The 20,158-nt window shown below is 38.9% G+C and overlaps 1 protein-coding gene across 1 annotated transcript in view; it reads right to left on the bottom strand.

Annotated features, from left to right (window-relative positions):
- The window catches only part of SLC25A13 (solute carrier family 25 (aspartate/glutamate carrier), member 13), a 79,290-nt gene extending 65,474 nt beyond the window's left edge, over positions 1 to 13,816 (bottom strand). Inside the window, exons 1-3 of the mRNA XM_009895341.1 lie at positions 13,767 to 13,816; positions 9,561 to 9,703; positions 2,872 to 2,987 (exon numbers count right to left, since the gene is read on the bottom strand). Coding sequence (XP_009893643.1) covers positions 2,872 to 2,987; positions 9,561 to 9,670 — 226 coding nt within the window. The 5' untranslated portion in view covers positions 9,671 to 9,703; positions 13,767 to 13,816. The remainder of the gene's footprint in view (positions 1 to 2,871; positions 2,988 to 9,560; positions 9,704 to 13,766) is intronic.
- Positions 13,817 to 20,158: the final 6,342 nt, after the last annotated feature.

Genomic DNA, 20,158 nt, shown 5'->3' with positions numbered 1-20,158 from the left:
TGCTGAGAGCTTTAACTCCTTGCAAACTGTCAAAGCTTTGACACTTCAGCAGCAGATAAATCTACGCATGATGCAACGGCCAGGTGTAGTCTCACCCCCCCCCCAGCCACTAATTTACTAGTGGCCATTTCACTCACCTCGAAAAGCAATAAACTAGAAATACTTTCCACCCTCCACCCCCCGCCACGTACCCACACTGCTTGTGGATCAGCCCTTTTAAATAGATGCTAGCTCTGTCAGAGAACCAGGTACAGTTAACCTGCAACTTGAAAGAAATGAAATATTTAAAATTGTAGAGATGTCAATAGGTGGCTAAAACGCAAAGGCATTTCCAACCCAGAAGCTAAAGTAAGAGTGCAGCATTTTTCAAGAAAAGTAAGTGCAAAGTATTAAATACTGTAACTTCTTTACCCACAACATTTCTCTAAATACCCACAGCCTGGATGTGGCATTCAGTGTAAAAGCTCATTGACGCAAAGCCCATTATTAATTTGCTTTATAAAGGTGCCAAGCTAAGTGCACCGGTGGAAGAATTAAGATTTGGATTATTTGCTTAGTAGAAAATGCAAAGATCACAGCTGTGAAGTCCTAAATTCCATTCGGTGTAAGATAAAATATTTATACCATTATTTCACTGTACAGAAAAACAAAGACTGCACAGAAAAGCCATGCTGTTTCTTTACAACAATAAAATGAGATACAGACTTATAATGGGATCCTTGAGACACTACACTTAACAGCAGTATAGTGAAAAATGATCCTTTCCCTTTTCTTCTGTTCCTTTCACACTGTAATTCCACAGTATACAAAACCTCTATTTAAGTCTCCTAACCTTGATAAGGACTTGATCCCACTCTCATTCAAGTCAATGGAAAAAGATCTCATAATTAACCTCAAAGACGCATGACTGAGGCAGTGAGTGGCAAAGTTACAAGATAGTATTGTAGTAATTTATTCGTGAAAATATTAGGGGGTTTTGCATAATAGGGGGAAAAAGGTTTTTTTATGATGATAGAAAATAGACACTAGCCTTCTTTAAAGGTCAATCGTTTCTGCTGAGAATGCACAACACTGATATAGCTCTCACATCCTCCTCACTCCAGGCATTTGCTGGGGTGGTAGCCACAACTTCCAAAAGCATTTATGCTTCCAAAGGGGGAGAGGAAGGAATTAAAAAAAGCTATCTGAGGTTCTGCCAATGTTGGCATGTGTCCTCGTTCAAATACCTTAAATACAGCCTGGCATAGGAGTTTCTCTCATCACTAGGACTTCAATGGACTTCAAATGCCAAACAAATCCCTTGACTCACTGTGTTAAACCCCAAGGGAAGCATTTGCCAGCAAGAAAAATACGAACAAGAATGCCAAGAGTTAAAAAGTTAAGTCGGACTGATTCAGCATTCAGATCAAACGACTACACTTCTTCCGAGATTATTAACGAGCGCTCCAAGCAACCGGGGGCTCTGACGCAGACAAGAACCTGCACATCACAGGCATTCCAGGAACCCTGGTTTGTCTGTGCTGGAACAAAACCTCTGCAAAATATGCGTGCCCTCCTGTTTTAAAAGCATGCTGTCTCTCGTTGCCTCTCTGTCCATACGCAAGCACGAGACTGTTAGGCACAAAATACTTCCTTCATCAAGGTTATGATCAGCAGAACTCTTTCACTGAAATTCTTTCAAATCTTTTAGCATCCATAGTAATTTTTAGAAAGCTCTTCTAACAAGTAATATTGCACACAACAGGCACATCTTTCGCAACCTCAACAGACAACAAAAATAATGAAAAACCAAAACAGACACAAGAAGAGACAGCAAGTCTTTTCACCAGCCGCAACTTCAAATACAGATTTTTGGAGATGGTAGAAGGAATACAATGATGATTCAAGCAATGGTAACTGGATCTTGTTAGTTCAAATGGAAAGGGAAGGGCTTTTTAAAATGAGCATAAAACGTGTGGGGAATACTAGCAAAAGACAAAGGACGTGTGAACCATACATTTTGGAAAGACAGAGTCAACGTCATCCAACTTTCCTTTTACTTAAAACTGTTTAACAACCAATTAATAAAACTTGAGACATACAGCTAACTGCGTCCAAATGTAGCATATTAGAAATAGCATTTTTATCCAGTGTAGGTACTTAGGCTGAAAAAATCTCTCATGCTTTTTGAAGTGCAAGCTCAATGTTTGAAGTTATTCAAAACTGCTAATTTCTGAATCCTTCCAGACAGAATGACCCTTATAATTAGGCAGCTGGCAGATAGTCCTGCACATGTCAAAAGCTGTATCTATGTTATCTAGAAATAAACAGTCCCCATATTCAAGTTTTAAACGGGCCTGAGTATTTCCGACGTTGTCAGTGCAAAAACCACACCTCCAATCCACAGCTGAATTTTCAGGGGGAAGAGGGATTGGGGGGCGAGTAATAATGGATTTATTACTGTAAAATCTCACAGAATAAAGTTATAAGCCTTAAAAGGAAGCCAGCTTGAAATATAGCCAATTTAAACAAAAAATAATTCAGGGTAATTTCAGACTCCACATTCACTCAAGTCTTCTGGCAACTTTCTTGCGGTTTTACAGTAATTTCCTATAGTCACCTTTCACTGCTGTTCTGAAGACCTGCACAAGCACGTTGGGGAAGAGAAAAAGAGAAGTGACCTGTTCTCCAGAGAAAATCATGAAGATGACCATGACCTTGACTTCATATTGTGCACTTGTAAATGACTAAAAAACTCAGCCAGAAAGCTGCTTGGCAGTAGTGTAGTTCCACTACCAGTCACTGTGCTTCCTACAGTAACAGAAGGTGAAATAGAGTTTGGCATAAGTAGGGATTTTTAAATTAAGAGTGTACATTTAAGAACAGTCTTACCAAAAGTAACTTCTCCTTTGCCAGTCTTGTCAAACAGCTGAAAGGCTACTATGAACAATGCATCTGGAGCACACAGGACTGATTCAAATGCCACAAACTCTTGAAAGGATATCAACCTAAGGGATGAAGCAAAAATCAAGAGCTATGAAACCACTTGCTTGCAGAAAACTGAAATACAATATAACATAGATTATACAAAAGAAATAATATCACAAACAGAATGTGTACAAGATGTTATCAACAGGAATTAAAATTTATCCTAAAATGCCCTATCACCAACGCTGTCAGGAGGCCTTTATACTGCTAGATGGAAATGACTTTGTTGAACAAGGAACTATTCCTCTCAGCAAGTCACAACAGAACATAAAACAAGCAAAGCACTCAGCGTGGCTACTCACCTCAGCTTTAATGTCTAACTGAACTGCCCTCTGGGGGAGCCTACCTCCCTCCGCTGGCAAGACAGAGAGCCAATAAAGATATGAGTAACTTCCCTCAAGACTCAGTACTTAAGGCTTTTGGAAAGCAAATCCATTCAAGACCTACATGCTGCCACTCACTTCAGAAGGAACCGATCAGAATGTGTTATCTGTTTGCTAGCAACTTATTAGTCATCCATCACAGCCCTCCAGTCCTGCGTGTTGAATCACAAATTTCAAGCAGTAGTTTGCACGTTCTTCCTCAGCCCAAGAGCAGTTTATTCAAATTCATCATTACAGCCAGGTTACCAATATGTGAGCACCATAGCAGAGCACAGACAAAAGCAGAGGCGCCCTTTCTTAAGTTAGTTAATAAGCAGAAATACGTAATTAGACAACTTGGCATTGTTTCCAGCGGTAGATTTGATACAGCAAAGACCCTGAGCAGTTCTAATTTCTCTGGATCACACCCAAGAGTTCAAATAGAGATCGAACTCCTATTCTTAGAGGCAAAGGCCAACCATTCTTCTGATTTGCTACTTCTTTAATGTCTAGGTTGCACAGTTTAAAATCGTCTTCAAATGTGGGGCTGCAGGGCCCGCTGGCAGTCTGGGAGGTTTAAGATTGCCCCCTCTCAAGGCTGTTTTACGTCAGTGTAGCAAGCGCGTAGCTTCAATGGGGAATGAAGATTTCTTTCTGAGAAGCACAAAATTCAGTGTAACAAATGTCAAGACACACACACACAAAATAATCGTTTGTTTGTGTTTTAATTAGAACCTAACTGTATCCTTAGGACTTTGACTCAAAATGACACTGCAGCCGGTTCAATGAAAACTTCCACTCAGAACAAAGTGTTTGAATAGGTTAGAAAAGACGCTCAGTCCATCAAGTTATGATGACCCATGACTATACAGCAATTTCCAGTCACCCTGTCTTAAAGGAATTAATTTGAAGTCACACAGAAGCATGCTTGCTGCGCATCGGCAGCAAAATATCCACAGGGTAACAGAAGTTGATTTCCATGAAGAACGTGAAAACATGAGAAGATGAACAAAAGAGGACATTTTAAAAACAGCATGGTACAGAGGTCAAAAAGCTGTTCTGCTTTACCTCCCTCAATATATATGCACTAAATAAAAGTAAAGAAAAGCATCTGTAGAGTCAGAAATAGTTTAACAAATAATTAGCTCTGGGAACTTGCCACCAAAGGTTATTATGTACTGTGAGAAATAAATAAAAAGAAACCTCCTCAGGTATTCTTAATATTAAACTCACGATTGATAATGCCAGTAAACATATAAACATGCCTTAAGCTTACTGGCAAAGAAGCCAATGACTTGCTACGTATGCATACGCACATGGGCAGACCATCAAGTCGTTTATTTTAAACTCCTTGGGAGCTCTCAGTGTTCCCCACTGTTAGACACAGAATACACAGATACTCATTCTTTAAATGGAAGAAAACTTCCAACTCTCCTAAGCCAAAAGAAATTTTTAGAAATGCAACATTTCCTTCAATTTTAAACCAATATATCACAACCTACTCAGTTTTGCATTTATGCATATTTATTGTTACTATGTGACTTAGGGGTTATAAAAGCTCATTACTATCCATTACTATTGATTCCATACCTGACAACTTCCACAACAGCAAACAGATACAAAGCACTGAATATTTCTGTCCCAAAGATTATAAAGCCCACACAAAGAAAGAACAAAACAGACAGCAGGCCACAAGACTCTAGAATAGGATTGTTTAGAATCAAAAACGTAGAATATCCGCCAACACCATTTTGATAAAGCTGCTTTTTCTGTGAAACAACAACCAGCATATGTCCTTATCAACAGATCCCAACAAAGTGATGAGAGCACATAAAAGAAATACAGCACCTGTGCCAGCAGAATCCCAGCACCACACTAAGAACATATTCTATGTTATTAGGCCTGGATTTGATTAAAACTGCATGTATTAACACTGATGCAAAATTTTATACTGGTAGAAGCATTCTTTGTCAGTACTTGCAAGTAATAAACCCCCTTAACAAGTCAGAGATAGGTGCTTAAAATAACCCCATATCCATTTTAAAAAACAATTATTCATATTACTAGGAAGATTAAAAGTGTACAAATTGTGTGGTTCTAGCCAGAATGTTAAAGAAGAGACATTAATATCTGCTGTGCCAGCTGAATTCAAATTAACCCAATTTTTACATGTTAATTAAACCAGCTATTTTCTTCTTATTGTATTTTTGCTCCCTAAGTAGACTAGCCTGCTAGTGATTCCCAACAGATCTATTCTAACAACAATGACGTATTCATTTACTTCTATTATGACCATACAATACAGTAACTGAGCAGTAATTTTTCACAGTCAATTACACGTGTGATTCTTAATGCTTAAAGATGCTGAAATAATGTGTACTACATAGCCATATGCTCACTTCTCTGTACTGCACAAGGGTAGTTGCCTGGGTAACACATTTTCTCTCCAGTTTAGCATCACCCTTTTGGGTTTAGCATAACCCTCCACTGAATATCATTAGGTGTCATTAAACAGCACGTATTAACATGGACTTCAATATACTACTTAAGAGTTAATTTATCTACCTAAACAAGTGCTCATTTATGTTACAAAAGCAGAGAAAAGCCTAGTGATTTTAACAGCGCAAAGAGAGGAAGCTGAAATGTTTACAGAATTTTACTTCAACCTTGAAGATATCATACCATCTGGTCAAAGTCTTCCTTCACCTCACATCCTCATTATCAGTGCCAATATTGCACGATTTATTCAGGAAGGCTGAAATCTTGATATTTTAAAAACATACACACAAAGGCTACAGTCCAAACACAACAACTGGGTATGGTGTAGCAAACCCTCTATTTCCTACTCTCTCCTTTCTTCCACGCTGTTTCTTTTGGTGCTCACATCCATGGTATCTGCGTACCGCACAGACATGATGCATTCCCATCAGAGAAAGTTCACATGTAGCCATGCAAAGAAGAAATGCCATTACCACTGTAATAATACATACAAATGCAATGATGAAGAGGTTTCTTCAGAAATCAATGCATATGTTTTTACTGTATCAGCAATTTAAACATGATAACATAATGGGACACAAATTGAAGCTACATCTATTATTTTATGCTGCAACCCAGGTAAACTAAGTATAGTGTAAATTGGTGCGTTAGAGAATAAATTTGTATTCAATAATAATGGAAATGCTGGCATTTCCAAATGTTATTTTTGAATAGTTTGTCCTTTCTAAAAATAAAGCATACGATATTTCTCAGTGAAGTGTTAGTTACTACAGTCCAAACAGAGATGTGCAGTAAATGCTTATTTTGTTAGACAGATGTTTAAAAGTACAACAAAAGACTGAAAAACAATATGTTACAGTAGGCAGGATGGAAAATGCCTGGTCTGTAGCTGACAGGCCTTGAGAAAGCCACAGTATTTTCGGGGAGTTTCTGACCCACCTGAAGCCAAATGAAGCATTTTTTTGAACTATAATTAGGAATGAGAAGCTTAAGGCCAGGAACCAGTCAAGGCTCTTAAGCCTGTTTCATAGAAACTACAGCCATGCCATTTAATACTTTTTAAAAATCTGTGTTATTACTGATTGACTACTTCGAAAGGCTTCTCTGGCCATTGGCAAGAAAAGCATTTCCTTTTCTTAAAGCAAACCTTAAAAAGATGCCTCCGTAAGAGGATAGAAGGAAAGCCTACCTCCAAATAATCCTATGCCCTGACTTAAGATGGAGGCAAAACTTGCTCCCATGGCAACCGATATTCACTGAATGACAGAGTCTGCCTTAAGAGGTCTCGTACCTTTGTCAAACCCACAGCAGCTCCTGTAGATACCCTTGAATCCTTAACGTCTGTCAATGCAGGAATTGTGCTAGAGCTACATGAGAGATTTTGTCCACAGCAACCACAGTGAAATTATATGTAAGAGCTACTGTTCTTTACACTTCACACTCAGGACTTCTTCAGCTCTGAGGTAAGCACCTCTGCCCATTTCTTTGCTCTGCTCATGAGTCAGAAGCTCTTGTGCTGTCTGCCTTTCACCCGTGTGACTTACCCATTTTAGTATTTCTCACTGATTACATGTGGTACCTACACCTAACTTCTCACCAAAATCAGAAGGAATTAAAAAGCATGTTAAAGTGCTAGGAACAACTCTGGTGATTCTGGGCTCAGACCCTTTTAGCGAAGAATGGTCATGCTCACCAGTCGTGAAGAATAGATGCTTCTTCAGAGCAAGAGAGTGGATAAATGCTTCTAGGAATACTGTAGCAGTATTTTCAGAACCGCACTACTTTAAGCCACTAACACTATAACAAAATTAACTTGTCGCTGCTCTTGCAAGCTGCCTTCTATTTTATACTAGAAATAAAGCTCAATTATTGAACAGACTCTCATGACCTTAAACTTGTGTAAGTCTCTAAACACTGACCAGCCAAAAATGAACACTAACAAAAGCAGTTTTGTACTTCCCTTTAAAACTAGGAGCTCTGGACTGCCAAGTTGGAAAGAATTCAATAGGAGAAAACCAGTAGGTCCTACTGCTATCCCTAGCAGATTTCATTCCAGGAACCAAAAAGCAATTGACCCTTCAGACAATGACACTGCGAATTACTTTATACACCACTAGAACAAGGTACAAATGCCTGAACATGTGGCAAAAAATGCTACAATGCCAGGTTAGAGAGATGGATGCTAATCACTTTCTGAACTTTCTCCATTCTCTCACATATAGTGTAGCAGCTAAACAAGAAGACAGCCTGAATACCAGAAGAGACTCTCCAAAGAAATGTTAGGAACATGTAGTCTCCTGTCACTGTAGTCTGGATTGCAGAAACAGTCCTTAACCATGGCAGAAAGCAGCAATTAGAAGCCTCAATACTACACCGCAAAACTCCTACAAGATCGCGCCAAGTTGTGAAATCCCAACTTGTCAACAATTCACATAGGCTACTGTTTTACATTTTGCTCTTCCTGACACCAGCTTCTGCTGGTGAGGGAGATCCAAATCACAAGGTATGGATTATACTCTCAATCTTCTTATTACAAAATGGATTTGAAGCAGTGCAATTTGGAAAATGCCATTTTTGCAGGCACCAAACCAAAGGAAGAAATCTGAGAAATGTTTAACGTTTTCAGTCAAACGCTGTCTGAAGCCACCACTTTCTTGCTGCCATCACGCCAGTGTTACCAATGTAGCCTTTTACACAATCCTTTTACCAGGGGCAACAATCATCACATTAACTCATCTGCCAGGTTTAAGGTCCCTAGCTACCAGATACATGAGGCTGGCTGGGCAGAAAAGAGAGCACACAAACTATAGCAATCCTTCTCAGCTATGCATGCATCTGTTCCCTAGGAAGCCTGCATTCTCTAGTCATGCTTTATTTATCTCACATTTTACTCTCTGCAACCACTGATATGAGTCATGGCTGAAGTCTTCTGGTTTCTAAAAATGCCACAACTACAGACTTTAAGTCCATAGCTAATTATTCTAAAGTTTCTCTAAAGATACTTTAAAGGAAGGGTTCAAAAAATGCATTCATATGGGTGAAAAGCCAGCTTGCCTGGGCAAGTACCAAAAGCAAAAGCTAGGATTTCAGTAAAGAAAGGGGGAGGAAGATGGAGGGGTAGCTAATCTTGCCTATTGGCAAAGTCAGCCTTTCAAATGCAAACCATGTGCAACCAACTTCACTGCTGTCTTCCCAAGATTGCAAAGTGGCTCCCTAAATACCTTAGTTGCTCCTCCTCCCTCTTAAGGGAAAAAACAGTGGCAAAAACCTCTAACAGGGCTATGTCAAAACAAAGCAGGGGCACTTTTTTCCTATGATCTCTTCCTACACCATTTAAACTTATTTTGGATTGCTATTTGAATGTGTTTGTGACAGATTCATAAAGAAAACGGAGACAGAGAGAGACTCATGGAAGGAAAGAAAAGCAGGAGTTAGGGGAGCCAGCCAACAAACATGAAAGGTTCAATAAATTAAAAATACATTGTAGACAGAAAAAGGTTTGCTCAGCCAAATGGTACATGGAGCCCAAAACATTGTTTCTACTCTGTCCACTTAAAAGATACTGTATTCCTTTATGTACCTGCAGGCAAAAAAAAAGGCAAAAAACAAACCAAAACAAAACCCCACCACCCTTCAGCAATCAGGATGTTTTGGAAGAATGGTTCTGTATTCTTAAAATGAACAACAGAAAACAAACAAAAAAACCCAAACAAAAACACAAAACCCACTTACCCATCTTTTGTCTGATCCACCACACCTGCAAGGAGCTGTACAGTGCTTGCATTAGGCAAACCATCTCCAATTATCTTCAGGTACCGTGTGACAAAGTCATTAGGAGACATGAAGAATTCGCCATTCTTCTCCACACTTGCATACTGTTAAATGAATACAATATTTAGTGCCTCAGATACAGCCTTCTCCACGCATTTACTACCACCACGCACAGGGTCTAATCAGGAGAAGGCTTATGTTACAGCAGATGACAGTTCTGCTCTGAAGAACCTACAGCCTACACCCAAGCAAGAAAAAGTAAGTGGTGAGTACGCAAGCAGTTGAAGACTTGGCTTCTCAGCCAGAAAAATGGCAGATAGATCATTTTTTTGTTTATCATGTCAACAATTTCTCCATGGTAGCCTAGAAATGCTCCGGTACCAAATACTTTTTTTTGAAGTAGAACAAGAAGCACATGCGCATTTGCAAACACGTACGTGGCATCTCAGGCCCACTGAAACCCTGACAGCAACAGGATACTCCAGCATGTCTTATTTATCTGAAATGACTCCTTTGTGGAGCCATTCCACTCCAGGATGAGAAGGCAGGTTTACGCCCACAAAATGACACTGCCGTGCTAGTGGAGCAAATGATCCCACAAAAGTGTCCACCTGGGGGTGCTGTTTTGGAGGAACTCCACCGCATCACCTTCAGCCACGGCTGGTCCCTAAGTAAAGGAGAACCTACAGATACTCCTCCTTGGCTGAACAGCTGAAAAGAGGCCAGAGAATAGCATTTGCAGAAAAATATAACAGAAAACAAGAACTTTGACAGTTCAGCACACTGCATAAATAACAAAAGAGGTCCAACACCTTCCCAAATATACATTACTCCCTCTTTATACCATAGTTACTGGCATGTTACTCCAGAAAACAGCTATCAACAGACCCAACGATACTTGCTCCCAAGGTAAGCCTCCAGTAACATTACTTATCAAGGCAAAGTAATATGAAAATATTTTGAAGATAATCCATAAATAAATTAAATTGACTTTGTTACTACCCTTGCCCTGATTCCTCAGTAATCCTTCAAAATTTAAAGCCCTATTTTCAGTAGAAGGGTAAATTTGAAATCAACCCTAAAAATGTTTTTAAGGAAAGAAAAAGGATAAAGACATAATTAAGAGGAAAAGGAATCCCAGGCATTATTTGCAGAACCATGTACTAGCTTTAAGAGAAACAGGTCTGTCTTGGGATAACAAATGTGCACTGAGAATAGGAAAGCAACTATTAAATTCTTTTTTTTTTTTTTTGAAGGCAAGGTAGGATGATAGACCATTGTTGCAGCTCCCCACAGAGCATTATCCACACTAAAGTAACAAATAAATTAGATGCCTATTGCTATTTTGTAACGTACTTCAAAGACACATGTTTTGTTTTACATTGCTACGTCTCCACGATGGGAAGGAAACTCCCAATCTTCATTTCATAGAGCCGCACTGGTGCCTGAGGAGTACCGTTATACCTGCTGTAGGCATATAACTCTCAGAGGGATGCCAAAGTGTAACAGTAAGTAGATTATTTTCTTCAGTGCTATATAAATACAGTTTTCAGGTACAGCAATATCTTCAAGAAACAAGGCTTCAGAGAAGCAAGCCCAAACAAAACGTTAACTTGCTTTGGCATCTATATATTGGTGAGCATTTAAGGATTCCTGTTTCTATAGATGCTGTCTCGTAATGCAAGCTTTCTAGCTGATACACTGCACAGACTTTTGAATTGTATACTTTTATAAGAACTAGCAGATCAATTGATTTCAATGTAATCATTTGCAGGGAGACAAAATCTTTCAGAATCCCAGCCTCAGAAACTTTTAACACAGCTGCTATTGAGAAACAAATCAAATAAGTCAGACAGCCTATGCTTCTATATTTCATTTTTTTCATCCAGGCTAACCCCCTGCTAGGGCACTCAATAACAGAAAACAGCACAAGGTTTCAGTGTCCCCCTGTTTCTTGTCATTGTGATTTACTCAAGTGTATTTGAAATCCAATCACGTACTCTATACTACATATAGAAAATGACCTTGGAAAATGTCAGCTTGATCACTTTGACTAAAATCTAATCTCTTAGGGGTTATGGTAGAAGACTTAGAAGAAGTAGAGTTACTCTTGGAAATTATCATAACAAAAAGAGAAAAACATCAATTCTATTGGTTTTGGAGAAGAGACATTTAAAAAAATGGTTCTTTACAATTGTATTTTTCCCCACCTTGGCAATTATACCCACAGAGAATTTGATATTATACAATAGTACTTAATGGCTTTTTGGTAACTTATTTACATACATTTTAGATAGTCAAGTATTAACCAGTTCAACCCCATTTTAAATAAGATTTGCAAACATTTTATTGGGGATTTGATGTATTAACTATGTTAGAAGTTGAGTGTAATCAACTGTATTTAAACTGATAGTTTCATATTTATTTCTACACAGTGGTTACTACTCCTACCTCGCAATCATATTTTTTAATTCTTAATTGAAGTAGAAAGAATGGCTGTCAAATTATTTATAAGTGAAGGTCCTACAGTCTGCAGACGCAACTGCACTGGCCTCATCACTTACAATCGTCTGAAACAGCTTAATTAACACTCTGCCCATCGCTTATCTGTAGAGCACAAAACAACATACCCTATTCACTCATCCTTTTTCCTTCTCAGTAGTAAGCGGCATGACAATTTCTGTATTACACTGAACAAAATGTTTAGCTGATATTTCATTACTCCACTTTACTGAGACCCCTTCTTTTCAGTGGAAGGGGACGCAGAGAAGGAAGAAAAAGGAGATGGAGGTGGTATTTAGTGAGCTCGACCATGACCCATTCAATTCACTAAAACTGAAAGCTGAGGGAGCTAAAATCTTCAGAAATGCAAGGGAAGTGAATACCCACAGGCAGGTAGGAAACAATTTTCACGCTATTCTCAGTAAATCAACCAACCAAACACCCTCCCCCACAACCAGGCACCGCCTCATATTGCAGAAGGGACCAGGCTTCTCTCTACTGTGCTTATACCCTGCCTCAATGCTACCATCTTCTTGGGTCAGCTGTCAACTCCCTGTCTGCCTTTTCTGCTGCCTTGCTCCTGTTCTCCAAGCATTTACCTCTGAAAACCACACTATCCAATTCTTTTTCAAGAGTCTTTTTGCTTCCCTGACAGATATAAGTTCCAGGACTTAATAAGTTAAATCCTGGCTTTCTCAACTGAAAATCTGATTTCAGAGCTATAAATACTGACAGTATATGATAAAACTATAAATACTGGCAATATACATAGTGACACCTACACATATGGTTAATAATAGCTCACAGGGGACAATGGAAAACATGCAAAGAAGTGCACAGAGAGTGGGGCATGATGCTGGAGAGAGGGAAGGTGGAAAGAGGAACTTGGAAACGTATGAGCTCTCTTAGGCACTCAATACCTTCATAAAAATAATTCAGATACAACAGCTCCCTGTAGCGCTGTGGCACCTACCTCATATATATTCTCCAGACCCACCAATTTCTGAACTCTTTTTTCGTACCAGACTACCAAACTAATACAGACACTGTAGTAATAAATCTTAGGAAGGTTAGGAATAGTTATTTAAATTTAGGAAATGGGTCAAAGAAAGCCAATTTCCAGCAAAACACTAAAGCACACATCTCCCAAGTATACAAGCAAAGACACGAGTCATTTCATTACTTGCATACTTCTACAGCAGGCCAACGCAGAAGGAATTTTAGTTAAATAACAAATATGGCCACCTTTTCACAAGGTGATCTTCCCAACAGTTCTACATATTAGAGAAGCAGAGGTAACACTGAAGCAAGGAAGGAAGGATGGGAGAAGAAAGTTTACCAAATGGTCTAACAGCAATGTGTCTACACGAACATTTTACCATGTGTAGGAACAATATTGAAACTCCCACCACATTCTCTGAACAATGCGTTTTTTTTCTAAGATAGTAATACTTCTTCTGAGTCAATACAATAATCACTCAGGAATGTATCTGACTTCTTGGTGAGCATTGTTCAATTCTGATAATGGTATTTAAGTCTAACATGGTAATAATACAGTGAATGATTAACGGTTGGAAAAACTATCAAGAGTTGTATGCTGCAATAAAGGAGCTAAAGATATGAAAAATTTAAGCAAAAAGAGTAAAATATTTACTTTATACATACCTTCAAAAATATTGTTTTCAACTCAGCTGGATCAGCTCTCTTGGTTAAAGCCACCTACAAGTAAATACAATTACATTAATATGCATAATTTACACAAAAGATGTCAGAGTGTCATTTAAAAGGAAGAATTCATATAATAGAACAAGTGATGAAAATAAATGTTCACCTCAGAGGAGTCAGGTACTGGTTTAGCTGGCCATGCTTATTTTACTCATTTCACATTTACACTAAGTTATTCAACATTTTTGTTGTAACTGCTTCCCCTCTGCAACCCTGCAATTCTTAAACAGGCACACATTAACAAGACATAAAGACATTCAAGTATCAAATCTTTTCAACATACCTCTCTGCTGGGACTCGGCATTACACCATCTTTACCACACAGATTTTTATACTTCCAGCATTTTTCATCTAAGGATTTCAGAGTACCATACGCAGACCCCAATGGACAGATGGCAAGAATGAAATACTCAGACTTACAAACTTGTCCAAGAAAGCAACTCCCTAAAAGACTGAATTCCAATGTAATGATTTGGTTTATTGGTACTTCTACCTACTACTTCCAACATTTTAAACTATTCAAACTTACACTGCAGATACTTTTTGCAGACACTTTTTGATAAGTTAAATTCAGAAAGCACAGTACCTAGATTTTTCTGCAGATCAGACAACAAGCCAGTTCCAACTAAAATCTAAGTTACGTTTATTACCACAAACCCAAAGTAATAAACCACTGAATTTAAAAATATCCTATATCCATTATGGAGTAAGACCATCAGTATTTTCCTTGTTGACATACCGTGCCATCCATTTGCTGCTTTTGAAAGTAAGTGGACTTATCCCCTCAGTCTGTGCCTGCTATAGAGTTTCCCTTTCATTCTTCGGGATACTTTGATAAAATTTTGCTTGCCAACATAATGATGATCAACTGGTAATTCAATTCATCACACCAATCTATTTCTAATTAAAAAAAAAAATACTTTGCAAGCAAACCTGGATTTTCAAAAAACCTGTGAAAACATCTCTGTAATGAGGAATAAATAGCCAAAGGGTTGTTTTTGCAGAAAAATTTGCAGAAAATTGTAGGAGTCCGTGTAAGTCTATACAACAGCATTATATACTCACACATACATTTATTGAAGAATCTTTAGTGAGTTTTTCCTCACCATAAATGGGTCATTTATAAACTAAAAAAAAACCCATCCCACAACAAAAATACAAGAGTATTTTAAGAAAAGTGTATAAATAAGATTTCTTATAAAATTTTAGAAGATTTTTTTTTAAAAGGGAAAAACCACACCTGCTAGGACTCAACAGACAAAGTCCACAGCTGGAGTCCCAATTCTGTGTTTGCACAGAAACCCGTGTGGAGGCAGTTGCAAAAAAAAAGTAAAATCAAAGTGTAATTGTGAAGCTGGGAATCTAAAAATGTGTCTTTTCTAAAGTACAAGCTGTCCTAAATGTAATCACTGTGTAGTAAGCAGAGATTTAATTTAACCCCATTTATAAAAATCTGGTACTCCAAAGCAACTTGCAACTTTGTGGAAAGAAAAGACTCCGACATTTCTATACTGCTGCAATCCAGAATCCTGCCACCATATAGGCAAACAAAAGACACTTCAAACACCTATAGCCATTAAAAATAAATAAGTATCACACTTCATCTACTTTACAGTCTAAATTTTATACTGTCCCAGAAATCTAAGCCTAAAGAAACCAGGGACGAAAAGAACAAATGAAAAGGGTACATGTTGATAGCTGAACTTATACTCTTTTTCCTTTGGTTTCACCGACACTAACAATCTTGAGAAACTCAGGAGACAAAATGTGCTCACAGCCCAGCTGCCATTTTTTAGCCCACTTTTGATTACGAGGGGATTTTGGTGGGGTTTTTTACAGCAAATTGCTTTCAAACCATATACTGAAAGACAGGCAAAAACTGATCAGGCCAACGAATGCGCAGAGGCACTGCAGACCGGCAGCCCAAGCAGCGGCTGCAGACCATGGCTTCCCTCCATTTCCCACAGCCTACTTCCACATTCTTCCATTTCCCAGGAAACCGGAGAGGAAAGGGATGGTTAGCACTGCGTTAATTGGTTTGTCCATGTGTCACCCACCAATCTCCGTTTTGAAAAGACCACTGGATCCCAATTGAGGAAAAGAGCCTCAATTACTCTATGTTACAGCTTCAGGAGGACTGATGCTAACGCAGCCGTACCAGTGCTAAGAGGAGATGTAGTTAATTCTGCCTTTCATCCATCCTCAGCTGTGGGTAAAGCCGAAGCAGCACACACGGACACAAAAACTGATGACAGGCATTACTAGCAGGTTCCCCTTCTGGAAAAGGTCAAAATATCGCGTTCAATACCATTCTGAAAATTGTTCCCAGTTATGTTAGCAGTTGAAGGTGGGCTAAGTAACCTGATGCCAACAAGACTGCAAGCCAACAGGTAGCTTGCCTGACGGATGAAAAGTGACCCACAGACACAAGCTGCTGCTCCTTCCATCAACTCAGGCAATATTTGCTGACCTTCATATAACTGGACTTAGGTGATGTGTTTTGTAACTGGAAAGGCTTCTCCATTTTACTTTATCTTCTCTCCATAAAGACAAAAACCAGCCTGAGATAAAACCAGCTATGAGCTGGTAGGCATGACATCTCTCTAGCTGCGTGAGGAGGCATCTGATAAAGCAGATCTGAGCAAAGTAACATTTATTATTGCTCTTTACAAAGACATGCTTTGTAACAGACTAACACTTCAAAAAAACCAGTAAATTCTATTAAGTAAGGTTCAGTGAAGAAAGCTCTCCGGCAAACAACATTTCTTTTAAAAAAAACAGGCAACAACAGGGAGTACAGAAACTGAACTGCAGGTTTATAACAAACTCAGGACATGTTACAGAAAGGACTAGGATAATGTACAGAAAATGTCAGCAGGGATTTTCATTCCTAAGGTAGACGCTTGAAAGTTTTAGCCAACATACTATCTGTATATGTGCATTATAATGTGTGTGAAGAACCAGTCAGCACAGGCAATATAAAAACTGAATTTAAAAATGCTGAATCCCTCCCATTAGTTATGACGTTCAGCAAAGGGAGACAGACGATGCAAAGAGAAAGGGAAAGCTCTGTAAGTGAGGGGCAGTAACACACAGGTTGATTTGCACCCTGGAGCTGTTCACATCCTTAGATTCCCTTGCACCTTGATCTTAATTTCAGCCCATTTTCTCCAGCGGAGCTCTTTTCTCCTTGCTGACTCACGCTCTATTTAGACTGACCTGCATTTTCAGTCTCACTTCCACCATCAACAACAAATGCAAAAAGACTCTTCCCAGAAAAAATATAACTGTACAACAACACAAGAAAACAGAATCCACTGGGAATCAAATAAAATTGTATTGCATTTCCAATCAACTCTATTAATGTATTTGTCATACACAAGGCAGAAGGAACAGGTTGTCAGGTGGTATATGATATCAAAAGATACAAAAGGACTAATAAAGTAGTGAGTGTGCTCCACCCAGTAAAGAAGAACAGCAACATGAGTGGGCAAGAGAGAAAAAGGGCAGCAGGAAAATCAGAATTAATGCAAATATAGCATTAACCTAATGGCAAATATAAAATGTCTGACCTCCTCACCTTTATAGTAAAGATCACTTTAGTAACCACCATTTGGACAGAGTAGAAAGGTGATGGGGATACAGGAATACTTGGGAATCGCTACAATATTCCAGAAAGTTTATAGGGAAAAGCAAGTCCTAACCAAAGACAGAGAGATAAACATCTCTCAGTAGTGTTTCTTCCTCACATTTTAACTCGAATAGAGCTCAAGCATGAAGAAGAAAGTTGATGGAGGTAAAGATGTCCCCTCTATCACGTTACCTTTAAAAACTCCTAACAACGAGCAGGTAAGATGCTGGAGAGCAGCTCTTCTCCAAGCAGGGAACCAGAGCTATGGCAGGGTTGCCTTGCTCCCAGGTGCTGGTGAGCTCAGTCTGTTTAATTCTAGAAAACACCACCTACAGGCACATACAGGGAGAAGATGTTTGATGAAAGGCCTAACAAGTGCTTACAAGCTCTACTAGCTTCATGTTGAAATTAAGATTATTTTTTAAAAGTTCTTCCATTCTTAAACATGACTAAAGAACACAAAATATTTGGCACCACTAAAAGACCTCAAATCAAGATTGAAACCTCATGTCTTCTAGAGGTATTCTTTAGTTTCATCACAAGTTATTGAGTCCACCTGTAAGACTCAAACACATGTGGCCCAGTTTATGTAAGAGGTCAGATTAGATCATCGTAATGTTTCCCTCTGGCTAAAAGTATACATATACACTCAAAATGTGCAACTCCAAAGGAGATCAAACCAGGGTTTGACCTTACATTCTTGTTTAAATGAGTGACTGGAATATCGGAAACCAGTTAAAGCGCAATTGCTGGCCAAGTTTGAATTCAGACCAGAAATCTATTAATACTTTGTAAGTATTATGCTAAAGCAACACTCCAGTTTGTATTTTAATACAACTAACTTGCTTACTTAGATGAGTATTACCCTTCTTCCATTTTCACACTAATACTACTGAAAACATACACAATCATTATTCTAAGCCAGCAACTTCCCTTAGTCACTTGCCAACATCACACACAGCATCATAAGTTACAACACTGTCCTGCATCAACATCTGCTCAGGGCACTGTCTCCTGTTTCAGTTGCCCCAACAACCATTTTTCATTAGCCCAACATTCACCTCAGCAAATGCACTGCTGCTCCTTCTGCGCGACCGAGTCCAGTCCAAGTAAAAGAACCTGACTGTGATCTGCAGTGGAAAATGAACTACGCAGAACTCAGCATCACGGGGAAGTTTGCAAGCAAGATGCGGGCAAGCTCACCAAGCAGGGAACCAGACAACTGGAAGGAGAGCTCGCACAGAATGCAGATCAAAAAGACCTTCTTGCCAGACCTCCCTAAAGGGAAGCTGAGTACTTCTCCTAAGAAGATATAATCAGATGGCATTTGGCATACCTACCCAAAGGCTCAGGGTAAGAAGCGCTGTAAGAAAAGCTGATAACTACTAAGCAGGTACATTCAGTCTGATCAGTCTAAGCACAGTCAGCCTTGAGACAAAAACATTTATTTTCTAAAAGCAGTTCTCATCCTCAGTCAAATATTACAGTGTTATTTCGCAAAAGTGTAACCCTACACTCAGTAGCAGTTACTGTATTCCCCTGTCTAGTAACACCTAGCTAAGCTAAGAAAAAGAAATGTTATTAACACTAATCAACAAAGTCTTCTCAGATCCTACAGGCTAATTCAGTATGCAGAGCTACAGAATAAACACTGCAGAAGCTAAACAGTTGTGCTGAGTCTACCCCACACAATGATGAAGCAGAACAAAATTTGCTAGCTAACAGGGACAGCAAATCTCAAGCAAAACTCTTCGCATCCATCTTCACTCTGTCAATTATAAATCTCTGGGCAATTCCCAGTCCGGCTTCTGCACCATGGTAAGTGGAAGCCTCACTTCCTCCAAGTGCATCAAAGCTAACAGACCTACTTTATTGGGCAATTACCTGCTAGCTTTGATCCTACTTTTAAAGTCTCAAAGCAAATGCAGCTGGCTTGTTCATAAGACGGTTCTCACAGAAGGAGATTCCCAATAAACCATAGTATTTTTGCCCACAAACTGACTGGGGAACAACACACTGTTATCAACTACATACAACTCAGGAAAATGCAGTTTATTCAATGCTTCCAAGTAGATACAGAAACCAAGATGGGAGCAGTATATGTCTTAAGAAAAACTGCTACAAGAATTTCCAAGAATAGCTAATTAATGGTATGTAAAAAGACATTTAGACTGTGTACTTCTACAATTTTTCTACTTAAAGACCTGGAAAACAGAAGGACCATAAAACTAGCCTGATACTGAGGTAAAAATAGCTAGGTATTGTCATTGCTCAGAGAAATTGTTTAACAAAAGGAAAAAGCATCATACTATCCAATACCAATACTATCCAATCAAAACTTTAAGCATGTATCAGAAAATGCAGTTAGGAACAAATTGGACTATTTGTAGCCAGCCTCTGGACTGGGACAAGGATGCAATTGCTGCCATTCCTACAACAAAACATCATGCACTACACCACTGTGAGAAACGGAATCTGATAACCAACTTGTTGTGAAAAACAGAAATTTCTCTTTCAGTTTTCATGTTGCCATCAGAAAAAGCTCAGCTCTGCAATGACTTTCTCTACTTGTCATAAAGTGCTACAGTACTCTGACTGCATCATTCCATCTTCTTCCTCAAAGTAATATTCCCTGTTGTCTCATAGTTCCTCTACAACACGTTTTTACTCAGATGATCTTCAGGACCGTGATCCAAAGACA

The sequence above is a fragment of the Charadrius vociferus genome, unplaced genomic scaffold (assembly GCF_000708025.1).
Source record: "Charadrius vociferus isolate BGI_N301 unplaced genomic scaffold, ASM70802v2 scaffold31, whole genome shotgun sequence".
NCBI classification, from domain to species: domain Eukaryota; kingdom Metazoa; phylum Chordata; class Aves; order Charadriiformes; family Charadriidae; genus Charadrius; species Charadrius vociferus.
Note: the sequence above shows the minus strand (reverse complement) of the source record. Positions and strands in the feature narration are given on the sequence as shown.